The sequence below is a fragment of the Budorcas taxicolor genome, chromosome 18, assembly GCF_023091745.1.
Source record: "Budorcas taxicolor isolate Tak-1 chromosome 18, Takin1.1, whole genome shotgun sequence".
Taxonomy (NCBI): Eukaryota; Metazoa; Chordata; class Mammalia; order Artiodactyla; family Bovidae; genus Budorcas; species Budorcas taxicolor.
The window spans coordinates 17,234,324-17,258,715 of NC_068927.1; the positions used below are offsets into that span (position 1 = coordinate 17,234,324).

General features: G+C 36.7%; 1 protein-coding gene across 1 annotated transcript in view; it reads right to left on the reverse strand.

Annotated features, from left to right (window-relative positions):
* The window catches only part of NETO2 (neuropilin and tolloid like 2), a 53,609-nt gene that overhangs the window by 17,752 nt on the left and 11,465 nt on the right, over window positions 1-24,392 (reverse strand). Inside the window, exon 7 of the mRNA XM_052656201.1 lies at window positions 5,952-6,180. Within this exon, the coding sequence (XP_052512161.1) occupies window positions 5,952-6,180 (229 nt within the window). The remainder of the gene's footprint in view (window positions 1-5,951; window positions 6,181-24,392) is intronic.

Consider the following 24,392-nt stretch of genomic DNA (forward strand, 5'->3'; position numbering starts at 1 on the left):
AATGGAGACAGAATAGTCTTTTCAATAAATGGCACAAGGGAAACTGGACAGCCACATGAGAAAGAATGAAACTAGATCACTACCTTAACCCCACACACACAAGACAACTCCAAATAGATCAGATACTTGCATGCAAGACCTGAAACCATACAACTCCTTGATGAAAACAAGCAGTACACTCTTTGCTCTTGGTCTTAGCAAACAGTTTTCTGAATATGTCTCCTCAGGCAAAGGAATTAAAAGCAAAAATAAAACGTGAGACTACATCAAACTAAGACGCTTTTGTACAGGAAAGGAAGCCATCAAGAAATGAAAATGCAACCTACTGAATAGGAGAAAATATTTGCAAATTATATAGCCAAGAAATAACACATACAACTCAACAACCAAAAAACAAAGAGCTAGATTTAAAAAATGGGCAGAGGTATTCAATAGACATTGTTCCAAAGAAGACATACAAATGGCCAACAGGCACGTGAAAAAGTGCTTAACATCACTAATTATTAGGGAAATGCAAATCAAAACAATAATGAGATACTACCTCACACCAGTCAGAACGGCTATTATCAAAAAGGTAAGAGATAACAAGTGTTAGAGAGGATGTGAAGAAAAGGAACCTTCATACAGTTTTGGTGGAAACTAAGTTGTTGCAGACATTATGGAAAGCAGTACAGAGACTCTTCAAAAAATTAAGAACCAGAACTTCCACGTGATCCAGCTATTTCACTTCTGGGTATTTATCCAAAGAATAAGAAAATACTAATTTAAAAAGATTTATGTTCACCTCAGCATTATTTACAGTAGCCAAGATATCGAAAGAACCAAAGCCCCACTGATGGATGAATGGATAAACATGTGGTATATATGTATATATAAAACGGACTAGTACTCAATTGTAAGGAAAGATGAAACCTTGTCATTTGCAACAACATGGATAGATAGACCCAAAGGGTATTAAACTAAATGCCGTAAATCAGATGGAAAAAGACAAACACCACAGATTTCATTCATATGTGGATTATTTAAAAAAACAAACAACAGACCAAACCAAACACAGTTACAGAAAACAGAGCAGTGGTTATGGGGGGTGGGGAGGACAAATGCGTAAAGGAGGCCGACTGTACAGTGAGAGGTGGGAAATAAACTTTTGGTGGTGGCGATGCTGCAGTGTGTACAAAAATAAAAATATGACACTGTATACACAAGACATACAATACTAGAAATTAATAAAAACTTGCTATCAAGTATTTTTAAAAATAGAGGAAAAGCTTCATAATGTTGTCTTTGGCAATGATTTCTTGATTATGACACCGAAAGCACAGACAAAAAGGAAAAAACAGACAAACTGGGTAACACCAAATTTTTGTTTTCTCAAAGTACACTATCAGGACAGTGAAAAGATAATGCATAGAATGGGAAAAAATGCTTGCTAATCATATTCCTGATGAGAGATTAATATCCAGAATATATAAAGAACTTCTACAGCTTAACAAAAAACCAAGAACCTACCAGGTGGCTCAAATGGTTAAGAAACTGCCTGCAATAAAGGAAACTTGGGTTTGACCCCTGGGTTGGGAAAATCTCCTGGAGAAGGGAATAGCTACCCACTCCAGTACTCTTGCCTGGATAATTCCATCAACAGAGGAGCATGGTGGGCTACAGCCCATGGGGTCGCCAAGAGTCAGGCACGAACTGAGTGGCTAACACTTTCATTTTCAAGTTAGAAAATGAGTGAAGGACTAAGTACAAGCACACCACACTTTCAGACCACTGCAATAAAGCAAGTACTGTAGTAGACCGAGTCATACAAAGGTTTTGGTCTCCCACTGCATATAAAAGGTATGCTTATACTACGCTGTAATGTATTAAGTACATAACAGTATTATGTCTAAGAAAATAATGCACATACCTTAATTAAAAAATATTTTACTGCTAAAAAATGCTAACTGCCATCTGAGCTTTCAGGAAGTCATAATTTTTTTGCAATAATAACATCAAATATCACTGATCACAGATCACCATAATACATACAATAATGAAAAAGTTTGTAATGTTGTGATAATTACTAAAACGTAACACAGAAACATGAAGTGAGCAAATGCTGAAAAAATGGTGCTGACCAACTTGCCTAAGGCAGAGGAGCCACAAGACTTCAATGTGCAAAAAAGAAATGCAGTGTCTGTGAAGTGCAATAAAATGAGGTGTTCACTAAAGAAGGCATACAAATGGCCAAGAAGCATGAAAAGATACTCAACACCACTCATCATTAGGGAAAATACAAACTGGAATCACAAATGAAAAAAAATCACATTTCACATAGCCATTAGGATGGCTACTGTTAAAAAAAAGAGGATGGGGACTAACCCTGTTGCATTGCTAGAGGGAATGTAAAATGGAACAGCTGCTGTGAAAACAGCTGGTGGTCCTCAAAAATTTGAATAGATTTAAAATTTTAATATTCTGATATTAAAGTTTAATATTCGATATAGAATATTAATATTTACTTAGGGAGTTTGGAATCAACATGTACACAATGTTGTATTCAAGGAGGATAACCAACAAGAACCTACTGGATAGCACAGGGAACTCTGTTCCAGGTTACATGGCAGTCTAGATGGGAGGGAAGTTTGGGGGGAAACAAACATGCATATGTATGGCTGAATTCTTTTGCTGTCTACCTGAAACTATTACAACATTGAAAAAATTTTTAAATAAACAATATTTATATGATCCAGCAATTCCACTTCTAGGTATAGTATATACCTAAAAGCAAAAACTGAATACCTATATGCAAAAACTGAAATCAGAGATTCAAAGAGATAACTCTATGCCAGTATCCATAGTGGCTTTATTCATAATAGCCAAAAGCAGAAACAACTCAAGTGTTCAACAATAGATGAAATGATAAACAAAAATGTATATGTAAAATGGAAAATTATTCAGCCATAAAAAGGACTGAAATTCTTAGAAACATACCAAGTGTAATAAATCAGGCACAAAAGGACAAATATTCCATTTATATGAGGTATCTAGAACAGGGAAACTCATGGAGACAGAAAGTAAGATAGAGGTTACCTGGGGCTGCGGGAATAGGGAATGGAAGTTATTTTTTAATGGGTATAGAGTTTTAATATAGGATGTTACCTAAGTTCTGCAAGTGGATAGTGGTGATGGCTGTATGATGCTGTGACTGCTTAATGCCACTGAACTGTGCACTTAAAAATGACTTAGGGTATACTTTACCATAATTTAAAAATATATATAACCACTATAGAAGGGCATTTGGCAAAACCCCACAGTGGCCACAGGACTGGAAAAGGTCAGTTTTCATTCCAGTTCCAAAGGGCAGGGCTAAAGAATGTTCAAATTACCTGACAATTGCACTCACTTCCCATGCCAGTAAGTGAAGTGAAGTTGCTCAGTCGTGTCCGACTCTTTGTGACCCTGTGGACTGTAGCCGGCCAGGCTCCTCCGTCCATGGGATTCTACAGGCAAGAATACTAGAGTGGGTTGCCATTTCCTTCTCCAGAGGATCTTCCCAACCCAGGGATCGAACCCAGGTCTCCTGCATTGCAGGCAGACGCTTTAACCTCTGAGCCACCAGGGGGGCTAGTAAGGTTATGCTCAAAATCCTTCAAGCGAGGCTTCACCAGTACTGGAATCAAGAACCTCCAGATGTACAAGCTGGATTTAGAAAAGGCAGAGGAACCAGAGATCAAACTGCCAACATCCACTGCATCATAGAGAAAGCAAGGGAATTCTAGAAAAGCATCTACTTATATTTCATTGACTATGCGAAAGCCTTTGCCAGTGTGGATCACAAACAAACTGTGGAAAATTCTTCAAGAGATAGGACACCAGGCCATCTAACCTGTCTCCTGAGAAACCTGTATGAGGGTCAGGGAGCAACAGTTAGAACTGGACATGGAACAACAGACTGGTTCCAAACTGGGAAAGGAGAACGACAAGTCTGTATACTGTCACCCTGTTTATTTAACATATATGCAGAGTACATCATGCAAAATGCCAGGCTGGATGAGTAGCAAGCTATAATCAAGATTGCTGGGAGAAATATCAACAACTTCAGATTAGTACCACTCAAATGGCAGAAAGCAAAGAGGAATTAAAGAGCCTCTTGATGAAGGTGAAGGAGGAGAGTGAAAAATCTGGCTGAAAACTCAACATTAAAAAACTAAGATCATAGCATCCGGTCCCATTACTTCAGGGCAAGTAGAAGGGAAAAAGTGGAAGCAGTGACAGATTTTCTGTTCTTGGGCTCCAAAATCATTGCAGATGGTCACTGCAGTCATGAAATTAGAAGACGCTTGCTTCTTGGCTATAACAAACCTAGACAGCGTGTTAAAAAGCAAAGACATCACTTTGCTGACAAAGCCAATAAGCCACGGTCCTTCCAGTAGTCATGTACAGATTCGAGAGCTGGACCACAAAGTAGGCTGAGTACTGAAGAACTGATGCTGAGTCTCCTGCATTGCAGGTGGATTCTTTATTGTCTGAGCCAGCCCGGAAACCCAATGTATATTCTAGAACTGAACAAATAAATATACTGTAGATAATCAGAGTCAGATTTCTCATTGGAAGAGAAGGAAAGGGCGTTTTGGAAACATGGTTGATTCTAAGGCTTAAAAGAGAAAACAAGTGTTGAGCCTGGTCCATTTTTACTTTCTGTATCAGAAAAGGAAGCGGTTAAAAAATAACAGGCTTACCCAGAGAGTACAGGATGCAACCTGAAGGAGCTCCCAATGGCCAAAGCTGGGACGTTTAGCACCAAAGTAAATGCTATCATAGAATTATATATATATATATATATATATATATATATATATATATATATAATAGAGTAAAATAAATATCCATGAGCTCATAGTGACACAAATAGAATACATAAATGAGGAGGAAGAATAGCTTTTCCTCACAAAATTGTAATTAACAAATGTAGAAAGACTGATGGAAACAGAAAACCACCTTGAAGTAAATACTATAGTAATAGTTATTACAGGCAGAAATCACTAATGGATGCTAATGTTAGTGAGCAAAAGGGTATTTGCATACTCTGAGTTATTAATTTGAAAAGAAAAATCGTTACATTTATAGTGTAGAAATGTGGCAGATAGTACCTTAAGAAAGTGATCCAAGTTAGTGTGAGGCAAACCCACATTATGTACTGAGAAAGGTGGAATGTGATTTCTATTGTATTCTTGACAGACACGCATAACCTCAGTTCATGAGAGAGAGAACATCAGAGAAACCTAAACCGATGGACATTCTACTAAGTAGCTAGCTAGTGCTCTTCAAATGCATCCAGGTCATTAAGCACTGAGAAAGTGCCACAAACAGAGCAAACTAAAGGAGATATGACAAAAGCAATCTGCAATTCTGGATCAGAAAAGGACATTAATGAGAAAATTAGTGGGTTCTGAGTAAGGTCTATAAACTGGTTAATAATACTGCATTCAGTGTTAACATTCAGCTTTACTATGGTATTGTAAGATGTTAACAGGCGAATCTGAGTGAAGGGCACAGGAGAATGCTACTATTTTACAACTTTTTATAAGCTTAAAATTACTTTAAAAAATTTAAAAAAGAAAACAGTCTATCTAAATCTTTAGGGAGCATGGTTTGGTGGATTCATAATTATTTACCAAGATGACTTCATACTACTGATAATTCCTTTTAATTTTGAAAATCCTGAGAGAAGTCTCCACTTTTTGCACTCCCTACCATATATCCTTATAACTGGTAGTGTTGCAATTTATGCATTACTATGCTCTTTTTCACCTATGACAAGTCAATTCTTTAAGAATACATACTAAGACCTACTTACTTCTACATTCTGTGACTAGCAGTCTTTGTCAAAAGGAAATGCTCAATAATTATATTTTGAGTAAATGATTATATAAAAGATCTCACTGCTATAGAAATTATTTACTTACGCTCCACAAAAGAAGTAAAGAGCATTCTGAACCTGCTTAGCCGACTACCTTCATCTGCCCACATGCGTATCACCCCAACTCCTGTCTTCAGCATTACATCATTGGCCACAGTGCTGCAAAATTTGGCCTTCAGATTTTCAATAGAACTGCTTCCATCGTAGACTGCAACGAAGTTTCTCTTGCATTCATTTGAGTGCTCCATTTGATAATCTAGGAACCTCAAATAAATCTGTAACATTAAAACAAAGAAAAACAGTGCTTTAAAAAGGACATTAATTTTAATTTTCTAGTTCTATTATCCAATCAATATGTAACACGGACTGAACTGAATTATAACAGCTGACAGAAAAAACAAGAGATAAAAGGCTGATGCCTAAGAAGGTAACAGAACCAAGACTAATGTTCTGTTTCTTTGGTTGTCTTAATAATGGAACCAAGCGCTAAGGAACCTAAAGCTTGCGTTTTGTCTATAAAGAAAACCTTACTGCTTCATGAGGTATGACTATCGTACATATTTTCCTTGTTATAAAACAATCTTGTGGTACTGATAAACTGGGAAAATGAAAGAAACATTCATAAGTCTTTCACTCTATCAATTATTATGATTAACTTTTTTCAGTTTTTTCCACATTTTTAAAACCTAAGCCTAATTGTAAGATACACACACTCTGCTTTTGCTGTAACACATCAGAACCTACCTATCACTTCATAACTGTAATCATTCCTATGATGTCATTTATTTACCCACTATCCTACTGTTGCACAAGAAAGTGGTTTTATGACTTTACTCCATAAATGAACAATTTCTAACTTTTCAGTCACAAAGATTTAAACTGGAGTTTTTAAATAAGCACTAGTATTCTATTGCTTAGTATCCCCTTTCCTCGAATGTCATAGGCAGTCTGCTACCCAGCACTCAGTCTTCTTAAAATGTCCTTGACCCATTCTTATTTGAAGAGTTACATTAGACTTTAGGCTTAGAAACACCTTGAGCAAAATCTCCAAAAGAACAGAGTGAAACAGGTACTATCCTTTATGGGCTGGGAGGAAATTAAGGCTCACTGGGACTAAGGAACTTGCCAAGGTTACTTAGAGCGAGGATGCGAACCTAAGTCGGTCTGAATCTTATTAAGATGTATGTTCTTCACATTCCCTGGGATGCCTTTTATGTGTGTACATAGATGCACACACACATACACACACTCTTCACATACATGGTTCATTTTTGGATATAGTTGCTCATATGTGACTCTACAATTAAAGTAAAATTTTAATGAATGAAGAATAAAGATTTCTTTGATTGCCACTGGAGATGTCTAGTGGGTATTCACCTTGCTGATTGCTATCTCTGAGGTAGCAGTATGATGCCACACCCACCCTGTAATTTAAAGGGCTTCATAAAACAAAAACATCTCCCCCTCCAAATACCTTGATGACATAAAACTAAGAACAAAAACTGAAAAATTTATCTGTTAAATTTTGACCAGTAACTCTGGCTTATTTGAAATGACCGATTTGCCACTTTCATGAGCAAAATTACTGGTAATGTACTTCCATTTCAAAACTTCACTAAACCTCATAAATGTATTTTAACACAGAAGTAATATGTTTGTTTAAAATATACAATCTGTTTTCATTACTTTCTCCATCATTTATATAACCAGAATATTCTGCCCATGGCTGTCTGGTGGTATCACTAATATTCGTTGTATTTGTCTTCTCCATTAGACTCTATGGTCTTCCAATTAGAGTGTCAATGTGCTATCCAGTATAATTCTTGCTCAGACAGAGCAATCAATGAAAAAGTGAGTAGGTTCATAAAACCTAGTTTTGATAAGAGTTGAATATCAGGAAGACCATCAAAAAGTCTGAAGTATTTACTCTCTACTGTTTTTTTTTAAATCCAAAGAAACATACCTGTATAAGGCCATAGTAAATGTGCCTTAAATAGGTAATTTTTAAAAATCAAAGTTTTAAGGTAAGTCATATGACAAAAATAACATTCTTTGCTATTGTGAATACAGTTAAATATTGACAATAGTTTAATTCAAATAATCTTCAGAAAATGTTTCTAACATTATGAGGCTAACAAACTGAAATGGGTGGATTGGGGCACAAACTACTCTTCTCTCACCCAGACTGCAGATCTTTAATTAAACATAAACACTCTTGGCCTCTTACCTACTCCTATACCCTCCCAGGGAAGTGGAGTCACCTGGATCGGGGATGGTATTTGTTCACTTTTCCTCTCCTCCTTCCCTGGACCAGTGAATGAGAATAACAGTGACCTGGGTAAGTGGGTCTCTTTTGTAGATGCACTTTCCTTGGATGGGATGTTCCAGTCTAGTCTTAGGTAGGAGGTGGACCTGGTGGGTAGGGAATTAGCAGGTCTAGATGGATTCTCTCACTATAAGCTTCCTAGCCTTTATTATAATAAAGGGGCTATTCTGAAGCTCCACTGTCTCAACTGGTTCATAACTCCAATGGGGAAAAGGACGCTTTTTATTAGAGGCCTCAAAGACCGCAAAAGAAATGCAATGAGATCCTCAGAAAGCTGTTATTTTTATGGAAAGGCCACTGATAAAAGATTAAAACACTACTTAAATGCAAACACCAACGATTCTTATATGTAAGTGAATTTTTCTTGAACATCACCCGTAAACCAGTTCACCCCATTTTCAGTATTCAAGGGTTATTGTGGTCTTTAACATTTTCTCTTTTAAATTCCTCAAATAAAATCATCTGTTTATTCTTCTAGTTGAACTATTTAAAAAATTTTGATACAATTCCCATGTCAAGTGTTTTTTTTGTTAACTTTATAAAATCAATTTACTTTTATATACTAAAAGTAACCTTCAGAGATGTTATGGGGAGGGAGGTGGGAGGGGGGTTCATGTTTGGGAACACATGTAAGAATTAAAGATTTTAAAATTTAAAAAAAAAAAAATGAAAAAAAAAATAAAAGTAACCTTCTTCAATATTTAAGATTCTAGGTTACATTTCTAAAAAACTTATGCATATAAAATCATTTCATGAGGTATTTTATAAAAGAGCCACATTGAAAGTATTAATTTCACTTATTTAAATAATTATTAAATATTAAAAACCCCTCAAAACCCACAAACCCCACCTCACCTCTGCACAGTCATCCCTCAGTAGCAATGAGTAATTGGTTCTAGGAAGGTCCTGCTCTGGATACCAAAATCTGCAGGTGCTCAAGTCCTACGATGCAACCTTTGTATTTGTGGTTTTGTGTCTATAGACACAACCAGCTGCGGATTGTATAGCACTATAATATTTACTGAATAAAACCTATATATGTGGACTTGTACAGTTCAATTCTGTGTACAGTTGACCCCTGAACATGGGTTTCAAATATGCAGGTCCATTTATGTGGATTTTATTCAATAATCACATACTATAGTATTACACTACGTTTCCCTGGTGGCTCAGATGGTAAAGAATCTGCCTAAAATGCGGGAGACCTGTTTGATCCCTGGTTCGGGAAGATCCCCTGGAGAAGGGAATGGCAACCCACTCCAGTATTCCTGTCTGGAGAATCCAATGGACAGAGGAGGCAGGCTACAGACCATTGGGTTGCAAAGAGCTGAACATGACTGAGTGACTAACACTTTCACTTTCTTTCATGGTACTACACAGCCTGTAGCTGGTTAAATCTGAGGATGTGGAACCTCAGATACCAAGGGTTGACTATAAAGTTATACTCAGAATTTCAACTGCGAGTGGTCAGTGACCCTAGCCTCTATGTCGTTCAAGGGTCAACTATACAACTAAAGCCATCTATGTTCCTACTATCTTTCCAACATTCCCTGTTTTGAGTATAATTTTTATAATTACTATGTACATTTTTAGACTTCTAAATTTATGTATCTATAAAAACATATAGTATTTTTATATATTTTTATTTGTGTATTTTAAAATCTTGTATCAGTTGTAGAAATAAGTCACTACTTATCCATTTTCCTTTTGGACATTTAGCTTGCTTCCACTTTTTATTTATTTATTTTTTCATGAAAATATTCTCTTTATTACATTTTTTTTTTAGTTTTTTATTTTTTTAATTTTAAAATCTTTAATTCTTACATGTGTTCCCAAACATGAACCCCCTTCCCACCTCCCTTCCCATAACATCTCTGTGGGTCATCCCCATGCACCAGCCCCAAGCATGCTGTATCCTGCGTCAGACATAGACTGGCGATTCAATTCTTACATGATAGTATACATGTTAGAATGCCATTCTCCCAAATCATCCCACCCTCTCCCTCTCCCTCTGAGTCCAAAAGTCTGTTATACACATCTGTGTCTTTTTTGCTGTCTTGCATACAGGGTCGTCATTGCCATCTTTCTAAATTCCATATATATGTGTTAGTATACTGTACCCAGCAATCCCACTGCTGGGCATACACACTGAGGAAACCAGAATTGAAAGAGACACATGTACCCCAATGTTCATCGCAGCACTGTTTATAATAGCCAGGACATGGAAACAACCTAGATGTCCATCAGCAGGTGAATGGATAAGAAAGCTGTGGTACATATACACAATGGAGTATTACTCAGCCGTTAAAAAGAATTCATTTGAATCAGTTCTGATGAGATGGATGAAACTGGAGCCGATTATACAGAGTGAAGTAAGCCAGAAAGAAAAACACCAATACAGTATACTACCACCTTTTAAAATATTAAATATTGCTGTAAACATTCTTGCATTCTGATTACGCTCTCACACGATGAGCATCTGGGTACACATCTAGGAACGTGGTTGCTGTGTCATAAGACATGACCATTTTCATCTTTACCAGGGTATGCCCAATGGCTTTCCCAAGTTGAGTGCGTCTCCATTCTTCAATCCTTGTTGATACTTGGTCACATCAAGACATTCAATCACATCCCAAGTAATATAAAATAAACTTCTCTGACAAATGCACAGGGTCAAGTGACAAGACACCATAATCAAGAACAGTTCCATCACCACCCCCCGCGAAAATCCTGTCCAGGTCCTCAGCAGTCCAAATCCATCTTCAACTTTAATTCCTGGCAACCAATCTTTTGCTGTTCTGTAGTTCCACCTTTCCCATAAATGTTATAAGTTCATATAAATGAAATAACAGTATATTCTGAGTCAGGATTCCTTCAGTTAGCACAATGCATGTGAGATTCTTCTATGCATCTGCATCCCCGATGGTTTGTATCTCATTACTCCTGAATAGATTTCACTACACAGATGTACCACAGTTTATTAACAACTGAAGAGTATTTGGATTGTTTCCAGTTTATGTCTATTATGGATGAAGCTACTGTAAACATTTACCTTCAAGTTTTTTGTGTGTAAACATGTTTTTCTTTCTCCTGGCTACCCTGCCAGGAGACTGCTCACTCACATGGCAACTTTATAGGAAGGCACCAAGCTGTTTTCCAAAACGGCTATATCATTCTGTATTCCTACCAGGAGTCTCACTACATTCCCAACTGCTCTATATAGCTCCCAGCGCCTGGTACTGTCTGCTTTAAAATATTAGTTATTGTAACAGAGGTAGAGAGCTATTCCACTGTGGTTTTAATTTGCAGTTTTGAAATGTTGAAATATTCTCTGGTGCCTGTTCAAAATCTCTTACTCATTTTTAAATTAAGTACTTTTCTTATAGTTGAGTTTTGAGTTCTGGATTAAAGAAAACTTTTGACAAGTGATTTAGAAATATTTTCTCTTAGTGGCTTTTCTTTTCATTCAACAGTGAAAAGGAAAAGCTTTAATTTTAATGAAGTTCAATTTATAGTTTTTAAAAAATATATTCTGCTTTGATGTCTTATCTAAGAACTCTCCCTAACCCAAAGTTTTCAACTATGTTTTCTTCTAAAAGTTTTACAGTATTACACTTGTGTTTATAATCCAGTTTAGGTTAGCTTTTAATATAAGGTATAAATACAGTGCAGTTCAGTCGCTCAGTCCTGTCCGACTCTTTGCAACCCCATGAACCGCAGCACGCCAGGCCTCCCTGTCCATCACCATCTCCCAGAGTTCACTCAGACTCATGTCCATCGAGTCCGTGATACCATCCAGCCATCTCATCCTCAGTCGTCCCCTTCTCCTCCTGCCCCCAATCCCTGTCAGCATCAGTCTTTTCCAATGAGTCAACTCTTTGCATGAGGTGGCCAAAATACTGGAGCTTCAGCTTTAGCACCATTCCTTCCAAAGAAATCCCAGGGTTGATCTCCTTCAGAATACAGGTATAGGTTAAAATTTTCTTTTTTTTTAATATGGGTATCTGGTTGTTCTTAGCACCATTTGTTGAAGACAAGACTATCCACTGAACTGACATCATATCTCCAACGAAAAAAATAAATCATATTTGTGTGAGTTCTATTCTGTTCCACTGATCTGTGTGTCTGTCATTTGTAAGAACCACACTGTCTTGGTTAGTGAAGATCTGAAATCAGGTAGTGAGTATTTGTGTTTTTTGAACATTGTTTTGGCTCTTATAATTCCTCGCATTTTCCTTATACTCTAAAAACAGTTTGTCTACATTTACAAAAACATAGCAGGGGTTTTAATTTGAACTGTGCTTGTTTATACAGATCTATTTCAGAACAACTTCTGTTAACACTACTGAGTCCACCTCAACAGGTATACACAGTATTGCTGTTGTTTGGTTGCTAAGTTGTGTTCGACTCTGCAACCCCATGAGCTGCAGCAGACCAGACTTTTCTGTCCTTCCCTATCTCCCAGAGTTTGCTCAAACTCATGTCCATTTAGTCAGTGATGTCATCCAGCCACCTTATCCTCTGTCTCCCCATTCTCCTCCTGCCCTCAATTGTTCCCAGCATCAGTCTTTTCCAGTGAGTCAGCTCTTCACATCAGGTGGTCAAGTATTGAAGCTTCAGCATCAATCCTTCCAGTAGATATTCAGGGATGATTTCCTTTAGGATTTACTTGATCTCCTTGCTGTTCAAGGGACTTTTAAGAGTGTTCTCCAGCACCACAGTTCAAAACCATCAATTCTTCAACATTCAGCCTTCTTTATGGTTCAACTCTAACATCTGTACGTGACTACTGGAAAAAGCATAGCTTTGACAATGCAGACCTGTGTCAGCAAAGTGACATCTCTGCTTTTTAATATCCTGTTTAGGTTTGTCATACTTTTCTTTCAAGGAGCAAGTGTCTTTTAATTTCTTGGCTTCAGTCACCATCCACAGTGATTCTGGAGTCCAAGAAAATAAAATGTCACTGTGTCCACTTCTTCCCCATCTATTTACCATGAAGTGATGGGACCGGATGTCATGATCTTAGTTTTTTGAATGTTGAGTTTTAAACCAGCTTTTTCACTCTCCTCTCTCACCCTCATCAAGAGGCTCTTTAATTCCCCTTCACTTTCCACCATTTCAGTAGTATCATTTGCATATCTGAGGTTGTTGGTAATTCTCCCAGCAATCTTAATTTCAGCTTATAACTCATCCAGTCCAGGATTCTGCATGATGTACTCTCCACAGAAGTTAAACAGACAGGGTGACAATATACAGCCTTGAAGTACTCCTTTTCCAATTTGGAACATCTGTTGTTCCACATTTGGTTCTAAGTGTTGCTTCTTGTCCTGCAATCAGGTTTCTCAGGAGTCAGGTAAGGGGGTCTGGTATTCCCATCTCTTGAAGAACTTTCCGGTTTGTTGTGATCCACACAAAGTCTTTAGTGTAGTCAATGAAGCAGATGTTTTGTTAGAATTCCCTTGCTTTTTCTATGATCCAGTGGATGCTGGCAATTTGATCTGGTTCCTCTGCCTTTTCTAAACCCAGCTTGCACATATGGATGTTTCCAGTTCATGTACTACCGAAGCCTAGCTTGAAGGATTTTGAGCATCATCTTGCTAGCATGAGAAATGAGTTTAACTGGATGGTAGTTTGAACATTCTTTGGGATTGCCTTTGGGACTGGAATGAAAACACAGTATATATTTCCATTTATTCAGGTCTTTAAATTTTTTATCAGGGTTCTGCAGTTTATAGATGCTGTGTTTATTTTTTGGGGGTGTGGGGAGGCAAGGGCTACTTAAACGGTATTGCTGCTTTCTTAATTTTGAACTCCAATTGCTCATTCTTCAAATACTGAATCAGATAATACAACTGAGCCTTGATCAACATGGGACGTAGAGGCGTGGACCCTCCTTGCAGTCAAAAATCCATGTATAACTTCACAGTCATCCCACAGTATCCTTGGTTTTACGTTTGTGGATTCAACCAACCACTGACGGTGTAGTAGTAGATATTTATCCTTAAAAAAAAAATCTGTGTGCAAATAGATCAGTGCAGTTCAAACACATCTTATTCAAGCATCAATTACATATAAAAAAATAAAACTGACATTTATCTATCAGTCTTTTATCCAACCTTGCTAAACTGACTTTATTCCAGGAGTTTTTTGAGGGTATATTTCATGTTAATTTTTTACATAGATGATTGTCATCTGGAAAAAGTTTTTTTGCCATGTTTCACTGTCTACAACTTCCAGTATGGTGTTCAGTGGCAGTTATCTTGTTGCTAATTTTGAGGGGAAAAAGCATTCAGTATGGTATCAGCTGTACATTTTGATAGACATCCTTTATCAGGTTATAGAAGTTCCACTCTTTTTAATTTTCTGATATTTTCATCATGAATGGGTGTTGATTCTTTTAACAAACTGAGATAATCATGTAGCATTCTTTCTTTACATATTGAATCATATTGATTTTTCAAATGTGAATCAGCCTTGCATTCCTGGGATAAAACACACTTGGTTGTGGTTTTTGAACATATTATACTTTTTAATATATTGCTGATTTAGACTGGCAATACTTAAACACAAGATCAGGCTGTCATGTGATTCTGACTCACTACAAGTCTGAGTTTCCTAAGGTCTCATTCTTGTTGTTCAGTTGCTCAGTTGCGTCTGACTCTCTGTGACCCCATGGACTGCAGCATGCCAGGCTTCCCTGTCCTTCACCATCTCCTGGAGCTTGCTCAAACTCTCATCCATTGAGTCAGTGATGCCATTCAACCATCTTGTCCTCTGTCGTCCCCTTCTCTTCCTGCCTTCAATCTTTCCCAGCATCACGGTCTTTTCTAATGAATTGGCTCTTTGCATCAGGTGGCCAGAGTATTGGAGCTTCAGCTTCAGCATAAGCCTTTCTAATAAGAATATTCAGGATTGATTTTCTCTAGGATTGACTGGTTTGATCTCCTTGCAGTCCAAGGGACTCTCCAGAGTCTTCTCTAACACCAGAGCTCAAAAGCATTAAATTTTGGATTCCTTTAATTTAGTTTAATAGAGTGTTTAATAGTTTAAATTTAAAAGTTTAATTTAATAAAGTGTCTTACAGAACATCAGTTTACTTACAAGATTACTGGCTACCCTGGTAATGAGCCTCCATATTCAATGGATTTCCAGAAGTCACCTCGTTAACATAAACTCACTTGTGGTTGAAAGGAGCTTGTTATTAATAACACACCCACTTCAGGTTTATAAAGGCTCTGAAACATTTTCAGGGACTGAGGACAAGACTAAATATTGTTAACATAAGATGCTGAATTGGTCTTGTCATTCAGGAAATTCCAAGAGTTGTGTGAGCTCTGTGCCAGAAATGGGGATGAACACCAAATATATGTACTTCCTATTATCAAGCAAAACATCATAGGGGGAATACTGATCAGCAGTTTCCAAATAATGTCTTTGGTGGTTTCAGGGTGATGCTTAAGAGTTTAGAAGTGTTCCTCTTCTTTTACTTCCTGGAAGAGACTGAGAAGAATCAGCATCATTTCTTCTTTAAATATTTGATATAATCCATTTAGGAGATTTCTTTGTAAGAAGGTTTTAAACTGTGAATTCATTTCACAAATATATAGTCATACAGATTACATATTTCTTCTTAGATGTGTTTGGGCAGCTTGAGGCTTTTAAGGAGTTTGTCAGTTCATTTGAGACATTTGATTTGGGCACAGAAACGTCCACTTTTAATGGAGGGTCTATAATGATATCCTCTCTTTTGTTCCTGATATTGGTAAAATGGTTTACGTCAGATTATCTACCATTTCTGTACACTTTCATTCATGATATTAGAAGATTCATCCTAGTGCCATTTCTTTCTAAAGAACTTCCTTTAGCATTTCTTTTATAGCAGGTCTGCAGGCAATGAATTCTCTGTCTTCGCTGGGGCTCTGTTTGCCCTCATTTCTGAAAAGATATTTCTGCTGGATATAAAATTCTGAATTTTACAGTTATTTCAGCATTTAAAGGTTTTGATACACAGTCTTTGGCTTTGGTAATTTCTGCAGAGAAATCCATAGTCATTCAAATTGTTGTTCCCTTATATAAAATGCATCATTTCTGTCAGATCTCAAAGCTTTTTCAACCTTTGGTTTCAAGCAATTTGATTTGATATGAGTAGGCTTTGTGTTTTGTTTTTATCCTGTTTACTGTTTGCTATGCTTCTCGAATCTGTAAATTTATGTCCTTCACCAAATTTTTTGCAAGTATTTCTTCAAATGTTTTTTCGGTAACATCTTTTCCTCTTCGTCTAGTACTTAAGTTACATGAATTTTACATCTTTTGAAATTGTCCCCACAGGTCCCTAAAGCTTTTGCATAAAATATTTTCAACCTTTTTTCCTCAATTCTTCAGATTAGGTAGTTTCTACTGAATCCTCTTGAAGTTTACTGCCTTTCCTTCATTCTTATATTGGCCCACACATTGAAGAATTTCTTCAAAAATTTAAGATGTATTTCTTCAGTTCTAAAATTTTCACTTGGTTCTTTTTTATAGTTTCTGCTTCTCTGGTTAAGTTCTATCTTTTCACTCATTTCAGGAATGTTTACCTTTATCTCATGGAACATGGTTACATTATTGATTTAAAATCTTTGATTAACTGTTATCTGACTACTGTTAGGGTTGGGATCTCCTGTATTCTCCTTTCAGAAATAATCACGTTTCCCTGGTTCTTTATATTGTAATTAAAAAATTACATCCTGGACATTTTGAATATAATATTGAGACTCTGGATCCTTAAAAATCTGTGGAAAATGTTGAGTTCTGTTGCTTATCAGGACACCTACTCAGTGCGGTTCAGGCTGCACGTACTGCCTCTTTGTCTCGGTGTTAGTTCCATGTGCTGGTTCAGTTGTCAAGACCTTTGCTATGCCATGCAGACTTGCCCAAAGCACACCCTGCTCAGGCACCGGGGCAGTGTTTATAATGTACTGTGGTCCTCAATACCTTTGCTGTGTTTCTCCGGGCCTGTTGTGTGCATACGTAGCTCAGGGCTAAGCCGGAATTAGTACCTTTCTTCCTCTACCTCTTTGCTCTCCAAGGCTTCCTTCTCATTCTCTAGATAACCTAGTTCCCTCTTCCCAGTTCCTCTGCTGGCTAGAAAGATAAAATTTCCTCAGTTTTTAGTCTCCTGATTTGCTGTGAGTTCTGAGTGACTAAGAACAAAGAGAAAAAAACAAAAACAAAAACAACAGGAATTTTCTCCATACATCACCATATCTTCCCCTAAATTCCACCCGTTAGGACATGGGGTTTCTCTTGGGGTTTTAGTTGTTACTATAGCTGCTGTGACTGGTGCTTACCTTGGGCAGAGTTAGTAAGGCGAAAAAACAGATCAACCAGGGAAGCCCCATGCAGTTTGTAGTGGCCCCTCTCTTAGTGTTCTGGCTAGCAAACTTTCTGTGTCTATACCTGCTATCAGTTCTACAAAGAGAAAGAAAAAACCCACAACAAACTACTGACTCTCACCCCCTTTTGGGGTTAGTATTCAAGTTTTGAATACTTCCCTTCTAACCCCCCTTCTAATGGTTACTTTTCAGAATCCTCATGCAATTGCTTTCTGTATTCTATCTAATTTTCAGTTATAATAAGAGCAATAAGCTACAGCAGGATTACAATATTTTGGCTGGTTCTAGAAGTCACTTATTTTAAGGGAATGAAATTGATACATTTTACCTTTATGGTTTGTACTTTGTGTCTTCTCTGTTTCTAATAAACTGTTTCCCAACCAAAGGTTACAGAACTATACTCCAATAGTTTCTTCTAGAAGTTTTAGTTTTAACATTTATGCCAAATGCAAACAGGTTGCTGCTGCTGCTGCTAAGTCGCTTCAGTCGTGTCCGACTCTGTGCGACCTCATAGACGGCAGCCAACCAGGCTCCTTGTCCCTGGGATTCTCCAGGCAAGAACACTGGAGTGGGTTGCCATTTCCTTCTCCAAGGCATGAAAGTGAGAAGTAAAAGTGAAGTCGCTCAGTCGTGTCCGACTCTTTGCGACCCCATGGACTGCAGCCCACCAGGCTCCTCCGCCCATGGGATTTTCCAGGCAAGAGTACTGGAGTGGGTGCCATCGTCTTCTCCAGCAAAACAGGTTATCTCACATCAACAGTCAATTGGTGTACCATCAATTATTAAGTGTTTCCTTTTGATCCAGCATGCTATATTATATACCAAGCTTCCATACATATGAGGTCCTATGTTTTGATACTTTATTCAGTTTTATCAGTTTGCAGAGCCCAGTGATAAATGCATTCCATCCAACCACCACAGTATCATCTCAAAGGGTAAGTACTCTCACTTTGTTTTTATTCAAAATTGTCATGGTTCTTCTGGACCCTTTCCTCTTTATGTGAATTTCAGAGTTAGCTTGCCAAGTTCCCCAGAAAGCCATATGGGGATGTGGACTGTAATTTTAAATTGATGGATTTGGGAATAAACATTTCCATCTTCTCATACATGAAAATGGTGTATGTCTCTCTGATTTCCTCCAATTCTCTAGGTCTTCTTTCTGTATTTCAATATAATTTGAAAAATTACTTCCTGGTATGATTTTGTGTTTTACTTTCAAATTACTTTTGGAAAGCAACTTATTTTTATAATTGATGAATTTTTTTCTCTTGTCACATTGTTGTTCAGTCGCTAAGTCATGTCCGACTCTTTGTGATCCCATGGCCTATAGCACACCAGGCTCCTCTGTCCTTCACTATCTCGGAGTTTGCTCAAATTCACGTCCATTGAGTCTGTGACACATCTCACCCTCTGCTGCCCCTTCTCCTTTTGCCTTCAATCTTCCCCAGCATCTGAAGCTTTTCCAATGAGCTGGCTCTTCATATCAGGTGGCCAAAGTATTGGGGAGTTTCAGCATCAGTCCATCCAATGAATATTCAAGGTTGACTTTCTTTAGGATTGACTGGTTTCATCTCCCTGCAGTCCAAGGGACTCTCAAGTCTTCTCCAGCACCACACTTTGAAAGCATCAATTCTTTGTCCTCAGCCTTCTTTATGGTTCAACTCTCACATCTGTGCATGACTAGTGGAAAAATCATAGCTTTGACTATATGGACCTGTGCTGGCAGAGTGGTGTCTCTGCTTTTTTAGGTCTGTTATAGCTTTCCTTCCAAGGAGCAAGCATCTTTTAATTTCATGGCTGCAGTCACCATCCACAGTGATTTTGGAGGACAAGAAAATAAAATCTGTCACTGCATTCATTTGTTGCACTGACCACCACCAAAAAAGTACTGGCAATAGACGTAAGCTTAAAGAAAATGATTTTAAGGTTTCACCATTAATTATGATGTTTGCTATAGGATTTTGAAGATATTTTTCATCATGCTGAAGATATACCCTATGTTGGAATTACTGATTTTCACTTATCAACAGATTTTAAATTTTACTGATTTTTTGCATCTATTGATATATGTGGATTTATCTCCTTTAAGTGTCAATATGGTAAACCATATCATTTGATTTTCTATTTTCTCATAGTAAGCTGTCCACAAATGTCAAAGATAAGCCCATCTTTGGTCAAGTTTTCTAAAAAATACTTGTTAGGTTTAGTTTATTGCTACTTAGTCTTTTGGGTCTTTTTCTTTCTCCTTCATTTTACAAATAATTCTGTTTTAAAATTCTCTCATGCCATCTATTTAGTTTTGATAAAACAGGGTGGGGAAAGTTCTTCTTCAGTTTTCTAAAACAGTTTATATAACATGTTCCTTAAATATTTGGTAAAATCTAATTTGGCCAGCTTTTCTGTTATCATATTTTAAGTATTGGCTTGGTACAAAAGTAATTACGTCTTTGGATGGTGAATTTTAAATCATTACAACTAGATTCAAACATATTTTTATTAGTCAAAATAGGAACCATTACAATCAACACATTTTCACCAACAAGATACAAGTTTGTTTATTCCTGTAGCATAAAAATCCATGCTGCAGGATTCAACGAACTCTCAGAAAGCATTTTCTGCATTCTGCTGGTTATGGAAGTGTTTTCCCTGCAAAAAGTTGTCAAGATGATTGAAACAGTGGCAGTCCATTGGCTAGAGGTCAGGTGAATATGCTGGATGAGGCAAAACCTCTGATTCATTCAACTTCTGAAGCATGTTGTGCAACATGTAGTCAGAATCAGATATTATGGAGAAAAATGAAGCTCATTTTAAAAAATATTTTGTTTACATTATGAAAGTATGATAACACATTTACAGTAGACGTGGAAAATACAGAACAAGATTACATGTATTTCCACTATATATTAGAATTGACCCATTCTGCTGCAGGCGTTGAAGTTTTTGGTGCATCTCATTGACTTGCTGAGCATACTTCTCAGGTGGATTGCTTCTGCCAGGATTCAGAAAGCTGTAGTGGATTAGACTGGCAGCAGACCACCAAACGGTGACCATGACCTTTTTTGGGTGCAAGTTTGACTTTGGGAAGTGCTTTGGAGCTTCTTCTTGGTCCAATCACTGAGCTGGTCATTGCTGGTTGTCATATACAATCCAAATGAGAAATGTTTGCTGTTGTTGAGTACAATAAGAGAAAACAACAATTCTTTTGATTTGTGGTTAGCTCATGAGATATCAACTTATCAAGCTTCTCCACCTTTCTAATTTGCTTCAAATGCCAAATGACCACAGAATGGTTGATGTTGAGTTCTTGAGCAACTTCTTGTGAAGTTTTAAGAGGATCAGCTTTGATGATGGCTCTCAACTGGTCATTATCAACTTCTGATGGCCAGCCACTACGGTCATCTTCAAGGCTCTCATCTCCTTTGTGAAACTTTCTGAACTACCACTGCACTGTACATTCATTAGTAGTTCCTGGGCCAGATGCACTAATGTTGAGAATTGTCTCTGCTGCTTTTTTGACCCATTTTGAACTTGAATAAGAAAATCGCTTAAAAATGCTTTCTGTCTAATATCATTCCTATAGTCTAAAATAAATATTAACAGCAAGTAATAAAGTCATTAGCAAAAAAATAAAGTGAGAAATGCATATTAAAATGATAATACAACATTTATTTAAGAATGTACTCCAATATCAAATGGCAAAGTTCAACAATGCAAAGCCACAATTACTTTTGTACCAATCTAATATAAAATCAATTTCGTCAATTTGTTAACAGTTTATTTAGGTTTTCTATTTCTTTGATTTTGATAAATTATATGTATGTAAATATGTATGTATATACATACATTATATATTTCAGTAAATTGTTCACTTAGACTGTTTACAAATGTATTAGCAAAGAACAAACTAAAGTATTTCGATTATGGAAAATTTCAAACATACAAAAGCAGACAAAATAGTATCATAAGCTCATTTTACCCATTCCCTAACTTTAGCTTTATCTTCCCTGATAGTTCAGTTGGTAAAGAATCTGCCTGCAATGTGGGAGACCTGGGTTCGATCCCTGGGTTGGGAAGATCCCCTGGAGAAGGGAAAGGCTACCCACTCCAGTATTCTGGCCTGGAGAATTCCATGGACTGTATAATCCACAGGGTCACACAGTCGGACGTGACTAAGCAACTTTCACATTCACACCCTTCATACTTTCACTTCTGCCTCCCACATATTATTCTGAGACAAATTCTAGAGATACCATTTTATGTGCAATTAGTTTCATATGTAATGTTAAAGATGTTAAAAATAACTTCATACTATTATTAACCAAACAAGTGAATAATTTCTTAGTATCAAATTCTAGTGTTCAGACTTCTAATTGTCTCTTAATGTTCCTTGCCTTCTGTAGTTTGTTTGTATTCAAACTAATTTGACTTGTACTTTTTAAATCTGTACATCCCCCTGCTGGTTTTCTTTTTCCCTTTGTAATTTATTGAGGAAATGCTATTCTTTTTTGTTGTTGTTCAGCAAGTATTCTTCATAGTTTGTCTTACAATGTTTTTTAAATCTCAGCTGTGGTTGAGTGAATGACCTTTCCACTTCTAATATTGTCTTTTTTCTACATTACTCTTGCCAGAAGTATGCTTGTTGCTATTAATTTTTTTAACAAAAGGCCACTTTTTGGTTTTGTTGAGTCTTCCTTTTTGTAAATTTTGAAGTTCATTTATCTCTGTTCTATTATTATCCTTTCTTTGGATTCTTCAGTTATCCTTTTAGCTTCTTTAGCTGAATTTTAGCTCATTAAGTTTAATCTTTTTCTTCTTCTAAAATTAGTATTTATGATTACAAATTCCCTAAAGTACATTTAGGGATATCCCACAAGTTATGATATGTAGTATTTTCACTATTGCTAAATTTTTTTTTATGAATGTGTTCAAAATTTCATCCTAATTTCTTCTGTGACATATTACTAGATGATATATTATTATTTCTAAACATTTTTTTAAAAACTGTAGTTGACTTACAGTGTTAATTTCTGCTGTACAGCACAATTATTCAGTTATACACATATATAGGCATGTGTGTATATGTAAATATACACATTTTAAAGATACTGTTTTCTACTATGGTTTACCTCAACTGTATCTATTGACTATAGCTCCTCGTGCTATATAGTAGGACTGTTGTTTATCCATTCTACATGTAATAGTTTGCATGTGTTAACCCAAACTCCCATTCCATCTTTTCCCCACTGTCCCTCCTCCTAGGCAATCAAACCTTTGTTCTCCATGTCTATAAGTCTGTTTCTGTTTTGCAGGCAGGTTCACCTGTGTCTTATTTTATATTCCACATGTAAGTATATCCTATGGTATTTATCTTTCTTTTTCTGGTTTACTTCACTTAGTATGATAATAGCTAGTTCCATTCATGTTGCTGCAAATGGCATTATTTTGTTCTTTTTTATGGCTGAGTAGTATTCCATTGCATACATGTAACACATCTTTATCCTTTCAACTGTGATGGGATGGATATTTACATTGTTTCCATGTCTTGGCTATAGTAAATAGTGCTGCTAGGAACACAGGAGCACTGCAGTTTAATCTGGATATACGCCCAGGAGTGGGACTGCTGGATCACATGGTAGTTCTATTTTTAGTTTTTTGAGGAACCTCTGTACTGTTTTCCATAGTGGTTGCACCAACTTACATTCCCACCAACAGTGTAGGAGGGTTCCCTTTTTTCCCACACCCTCATTAATATACGTTATTTGTAGACTTTTTAATGATGGCCATTCTGACCAGTGTGAGGTGGTACCTCATTGTAGTTTTTATTTGCATTTCTCTAGTAATTAGCAATGTTGAACACTTTTCCACATGCCTATAGGCCATCTATAATTTTTTCTTTGGAGAAATGTCTATACAGGTTTTCCACCCATTTTTCACTTGGGTTGTTTGTTGAGTTGTATGAGCTGTTTGAATATTTTGGAAATTAAGCCCTTGTCACTGCATTATTTGCAAATATTTTCTCCCATGCTGTAGCTTGTCTTTTCATTTTGTTTATGGTTTCCTTGGCTGTGCAAAAGCTTGTGAAGTTTGATTAGGTCCCATTTGCTTAATTATATTGCCGTGGGAGACTGACCTAAGAAAACATTGGTACAATTTATGTCAGAGAATGCTTGCCTATGTTCCCTTCTAGGAGTTTCAAAGTTTAAGTCTCTAAGCCATTTTGAGTTTATTTTTGTGTATGTATGGTATGAAGATGTGTTCTAACTTCATTGATCTACAAGCAACTATCCAACTTTACTAGCACCATATGGGGTTTTAAAGTTATCTTTTGGTTTCTGGTTGCTAATTGTACTTTTGTCAGAGAATGCTCTGTATGATACCAAGCACTGGTGTGTATGTCAGACTTCCTTTTTCCATTCAATGTATGGATCAGTTTCCATAAATGTTTCATGCATGCCTGTATAGAATGTAAAATCTCTGAATGCTGGGAGTTAGGATACCATGTTCCATTAGGCACAGTGTGATGTTTAAACCTAAGCCTTGACAATTAGTTTTTGCATGACTGATTAAATTATTGAGAGGTTAAAAAAATTACACATTATAACTGTGGATTTGTCACAATTTTCCCTTGACACTGTCAATTCATGTTTTGTATATTTTGAGGCTACATTAATACATAAAATTAAAAATATATCTTCCTTATGAATTAGTGACCATCTTGATTTCAATTTTAATAGTTATACTAGCTCTTTAAGTATCTGTTTCTCTGTTTTTGTATTTTCAAAATTTT